Consider the following 5615-nt stretch of genomic DNA (forward strand, 5'->3'; position numbering starts at 1 on the left):
AAAGTTCTGCATTGTTTTTATAAGATGCAAGGACTTATAACCTCTGAGAAACTAAGATTGATGAGGGGTAAAATGAACTTGCCAGTTACCAGAATTCTGCAAAGTATAGCTTAGAGTAGATGTGAAACACTTTTATGATAAAAGCGAAACAAGTTAAAATCTAAAACATTTTTTATTAGGACATTTAAAAAGAAAAAGGTTTATAAGCTAGTTCAGTATGTTATTTTTAAAGGAAAAGGGCATGAAATCACACATTAAATTCACAGTAAAAGAAGACTAATTAAAGACAAATACAGCTAAGTATTTCAAAACATTCTGCACATCACACCACTATTCATACAGACTTTCCCCACTGATCAATGCTTTGCAAAAACTTTCTCAACTTGTTTGCCAACATAGTTTATAGTATTAACAAGGCAGCCAGAAACGGTGGCACATGCCTGTAATCCCAGCACTCTGGAGGCTGAAGCAGGAGAAATGCCTAAGTTTCAAAGGCAGTCTAACTACAAAGAAACCCTCTCTCAAAAACCAGAAAGAGAGACAGACAGACACAGACAGACAGACACAGACACAGAGAGACGGAAACACAGGCATAGGGAATGAAGGAAGGAGGGAGAGACAGACAGGCAAAGGGAGAGAAGAAAAGGAAGGAAGGAAGGAAAAGAGAGAGGGAGGGGAAGTAGGCAGATGGGTATATAATAGGTATCACTACTTCCACTGTACAAATTCTGGGCTAGCTCCAGCTGTGTCTGCAGAATACAGATTTTTTAAATTGTTGGAATAAAAGAAGAAATTAAAAAAGATATATAACTGAGTAATTATCTCCTTTCCTTTTTGTTTTTTTCAAAAACTTGATCCTCCTGAATTACCTCCTGAGGACATTTAAAAAGAAAAGGATTTATAAACTAGTTCAGTGTATTATTTTTAATGCTGAGTTGCAGTGTGTACCTGACACTTCTCATCTCTTATGATACCTAATGGACTTTAATTTCTCTAAAAAGACATGCCCAGTCCTACCTTAAATGCCTGCAATCAGAGGAGTATAAACACCTTTTCCAATTGGTAAAGCATCTGTCCAAATTCACTTAAACCTTAGTGACGACTTGAGAATTCTTAACACTGTACCCAAAAGTAACACTAAACTTTTGTATCTCACAATAAAGAATAACCTAAATTCCTTAAACTTTCCTTTCATAAAAATTTAAGATGTCATTCAGTATACTTCAATTTCAGATATTAAAAATGGAAAGAAAAAATATCGCACTCTTGCTTCTTTTTTTGGCACAAGGAATTGAATTCAGTACCTTTTCCTTGCCAGGCAGGTGCCTGTGCCACTGAGCTATATATCCCTGGCCCATACCTGACTCTTAAGTTAGATAAATACTAAAAATCACTGGGTATGACAACACAGGCCTATATTTCCAGTACTCAGGAGGCTGAGGCAGAAGGAATACCGCAAGTTCAAACCAGCCTGAATTATGCAATGAGATCTTATCTCAAAAAATAAAACCAATACAGCCCTAAAAACTGGAGTTAGGATTAATGGCAGGGTATTTCAGGGAGATAGGTCCAAGGCCTCACTAAAACATACTTACAGGGAGGTGGTAAATAATGCCGGCAGGAGGAGAGAGAGGGCGGAGGGGGTGCCTGTGGCTGGGGCTGTGCCACCAGGCTCGATCCATAGCCATCCATCGACAGAGGCTGGCTCGGGGCAGAAGCTGCAGCTGGATGGCCAAAGATGGCAGCTCGGGAAGAGGAAACAGGGCAGCAGGGGTCAAACGCAGATGCTCCGTGAAAACCACCACTTCCGTGACTTCTGACCCCGCTACTGCTCAGGTCTACCGGCAGCGCCTGCTGTATGAGGAGGAACTCGATTTGTATCTGTGCAAAATGTTCTCAGAATGTTGTTTGTATTGTTAAAGTACAAATGCAAACTAGAAAAACAAAACCTTTGAATGACTTTGGAAGTGGCGATTATTTACTGAAACCTATGGAACACCAATCAAGGACTACACAGGTTAGATTGTGAAAACTGCACCGATCCTACACTTAAAATCTAAAGTCAAATTTTTAAAACATCAAGCATAAGATCATTACCAAAAGATGAAGAAACTTTTAATTAATATATTATCTTAAGGTTTCACTGTAGTACCAAATACTGAGAAAGTTTCTACATTCCCTATCACCTGCAGTCTCATCAGAAAGTCCTTAGAAAACGTTACCACACCATAGAGAACACTTGGGCTCTAGTGTAAAACACATGCCAAGTTTCAAAAAACCCCTCTTAGCAAGCATGCCACAGTGCAAACAAGTCTACATGATTTTCGACCTAAATCACAAATTAGCTTTGCTTGACAAAAATGGTGAAAGTTAAAAATTAAACCACAGACAAACATAGTGAAGAGTAAGCCAATGCTTCCTTTCATTAAGAATCTGATTTGCGGGAAGGCTCATTTACTAAGCTGTGCAATAAATCAGGGTATAGAATTAATATGTCTACTTACCGGTAATTTTTGCCCCAGAGCATTTAAACAGTTTTTGGGTTTTTTTTTCCAGAACCGAGGATTGAACTCAGGCCCTTGCGCTTGCCAGGGAAGTGCTTATTCCACTGAGCCATCTCCCTGGCCCCTCATTTAAACAGTTTTCAGTATACAGTAAAATAACTATAGTCTATAGCAATCTATGAAACACTTCAAAATAACTAGAAGAGTCTGAAGGTTCCCAGCACGTAGAAATAAAAAAATGTTTGAGGCAATGAAAACACTACTTACTGTGATTTGATCACTACATACTGTTTACACACATCAAATTACCAGATAGTTCCCCGTATGTACAATTATGTGCCCAGGGTCTCACTCTGTAGTGCAGGCTAACCTCAAACTCACTATGTAGCCCAGGCTGGCCTAAAATTCACAGTAACCTTCTTGCCTCAGCCTCCTTAAAATTTTTAAAATCTTAAATAAATCTTTCACCTTACTCCAAAATGGATAAATAACTATTTCTTTGTATCTTTAAGTAACCTAAGTACATGTTTACTGCTTAGCTTTCACATAGCTGTGGTTTTATAAATATGATTAAAGAAAATGAAGATCTGGTGTCTCATATGGCATAGCATACAGAACTAGTCAAGTTGGAAGCTGAGAACAGGAGATAAAGAGAGCCAGGGTAATGACTGGCTAGAAGCACAGGCCCCACAGACCTCAGAGGAGCTATGGCGGTGTCCTTACTTTCAATGGGCTCCACACGCAGAGGATGAACAGGAGCAACAGGACAGGAAGTGAGGATACAGGAAAAGCTGTGGGTAGGAGGAAGGGAAAAGTGCTAGCTGGGTGTGGAGGAACATCTCTATAATCCCAGCACTTAGCTGGCTGAGACAGGAAGATCACCATGATTCATGTTCAGTCTGGGCTACATACCAATTCAAGAATCACCTGCATTAGATAGGAAGAACCTGTCTAAAACCCCAGCCAAACAAAGCCCTCCCCCAAATAGGCAGAGCCCACTCTTCTGTACATATGTATACAATCAATCAAGTAAAGATATGCCCTGTTCTTCTGAGGCAGGGAACATAATGTATGCCTACCATTCAGGTGAATAATGGCTTAAGAACAAGCTGAGTCGGGTGTGGTGGCACACACCTGTAATCCCAGCACTGCAGGCTGCAGCATGAGGACTGACAGGAGTTCAAGGCCAGCTCAGGCTGCTAGTGAGTTCAAGGTCAGCCTGAATTGCATAGTGAGAGGATCTCAAACACTATGCACCCCCAAAAGGACAAGAGAGAGCCAGGCACGGTGCACTTGCCTCTTACCCAGCACTCTGGGAGGCCACAGCAGAGGGGCCACAAGTCCCCAGACCAGACTGGGCAGCCCAATAAGACCCTCCTCTCAAATTTAAGAAGACATATGTTAGGAAACAGCAATGACAGAAATGCAATGGTTCTGAATTTTTCCTTTTGACCTTTTCCTATAATATTAGACATCAAAGTTACAATTTTGGTCTAAAAATGACACCTTTGGTTCTGAAAACACATAGCATCACAGTTATACACACAACAACCCAGCAAAAGCTAAAACAGCATACAATTCCTGACCTGATTTATTCTACGTGATCAATACTAATTTAGTGTTATTTGACATTTTGCTAAACACATGAACTTATTTAATATCTTTTTTGCTTACATTTCAATTCTCTAAAAACAAAAACCTCATTTGCTCCTAAAAACATAAGCTGCAAGTTTGCATCTTAAAAAGCTACTTATTTTAAGACTCACGGAGGTTGTAAGTTCTAAAGTCACACATAGAAAAGAAAAAATGGGAATTCCCAAAATTTCATAAATCATATTGACAGTTTTAACATCTTATTTGAAATAAATGTCCAAAGATTCATCCGTATTTAACTAAAGATAGCAAAAATAATTTTAGAGTAAAAAAGTAATTTTTTTTTTTTTTTTTTTTTTTTTTTTTTGGTGGTACCAGAGACTGAACTCAAGGACCTTGCACTCGCAGATCACTTATTCCACTGATCTATTTCCCAGGCCAAAAAAGTGATTTTTAGATTAAATATCAATTTTAATTTTTTTTTTCCTTTTTTTTCTGTCTCTGAGGACTGAACCCAGGGCCTTGCAAAAGACATCCAACCACCAATGACTGACATCCTCAGCATTTTTAGTTTGGTTTCAAGACAGGGTCTCAGTGGTTATCCAAAGGGACCTCCAACTTGTGGTCCTCCTAGCTCAGCCTCTCAGGTATTGTGAGACTTAAGACACTCCCAACCATGCCCAGTTCTATATTCTTACTCTTCTCAATTATTTGCAATAAGGAAACCCTAGGGAATTCATTTAAAAAAAAAAAAGCCATACTAATAAATTAAACCATTTTTATATGCAAGAAAAAGCTTATAAAACTTATTAGAGCCAGATGTGGTAGGTTGTACACCTGCAATCCCAGGCAGAGGTAAAAAGAGAAAATCACCTCAAATTTGAGGACAGTCTGAACTAGTTTAGGGACAGCCTGATTTACAAAGGGAGACCCTGTCTCAAAAACCAAAAATAAAATAAAACTTATCATTGGAGGTTTTGTCCTTCCTCTTAGCAGCATGACAATTTTGAAAATGAAGGAAAAGAGGGGTGGAGGGAGGCTCATTGAACCCCACATACCTGCTCATGGTAGCTGGCACTAGAACCGTTATTTCCCCCACAGGGTGCCTGCACAGGGGGAGGCCTTTCCACAGGGCAGGCAGGGTCACTGAAGGTGGGAGAAGCCGGAACAGCTGGGTGGGGAGGGTGGTGGTGGTGGTGGTGGTGGTGCTGGAAGTGATGGCTGTGCTGCTGAAAGCAGCCCGAGTGCGCATGCGCCAAGCCATGGAGATTCTGTGCTGGGCCTCCGCAAGGTGAGTGCTGTGGGCAGCAGGAAGGCAGCCTGGGCATGGCAGTGGGGCCTGGCTCTGCCATGGCACTGGGTGCAGTCCTTCTTGATTCATCTGGAAATAGGAAACAAAACATGTGAATAATCAAATCATTTTCGGGGCTGGTAAGATGGCTCAGCGGTCTAAAGCACTGACTTAGAACAAGCTAAGTGGGGCTGGAGAGATGGCTCAGTGGTCTAAAGCACCTACTT

General features: G+C 40.6%; 1 protein-coding gene across 5 annotated transcripts in view; it reads right to left on the reverse strand.

Moving 5' to 3' along the window:
• The window catches only part of Rnf111 (ring finger protein 111), a 97880-nt gene that overhangs the window by 16672 nt on the left and 75593 nt on the right, over positions 1-5615 (reverse strand). For 3 of the 5 annotated variants that reach the window (XM_004628865.3, XM_004628864.3, XM_023712545.1), the window contains exons 6-7: positions 5156-5478; positions 1596-1854 (exon numbers count right to left, since the gene is read on the reverse strand). In XM_004628865.3, the coding sequence (XP_004628922.1) occupies positions 1596-1854; positions 5156-5478 (582 nt within the window). The remainder of the gene's footprint in view (positions 1-1595; positions 1855-5155; positions 5479-5615) is intronic. The other 2 variants (XM_004628866.3, XM_023712546.1) reach the window with 1 other exon arrangement.

The sequence above is a fragment of the Octodon degus genome, unplaced genomic scaffold, assembly GCF_000260255.1.
Source record: "Octodon degus isolate 3935 unplaced genomic scaffold, OctDeg1.0 scaffold00026, whole genome shotgun sequence".
In the NCBI taxonomy this organism is placed as follows: domain Eukaryota; kingdom Metazoa; phylum Chordata; class Mammalia; order Rodentia; family Octodontidae; genus Octodon; species Octodon degus.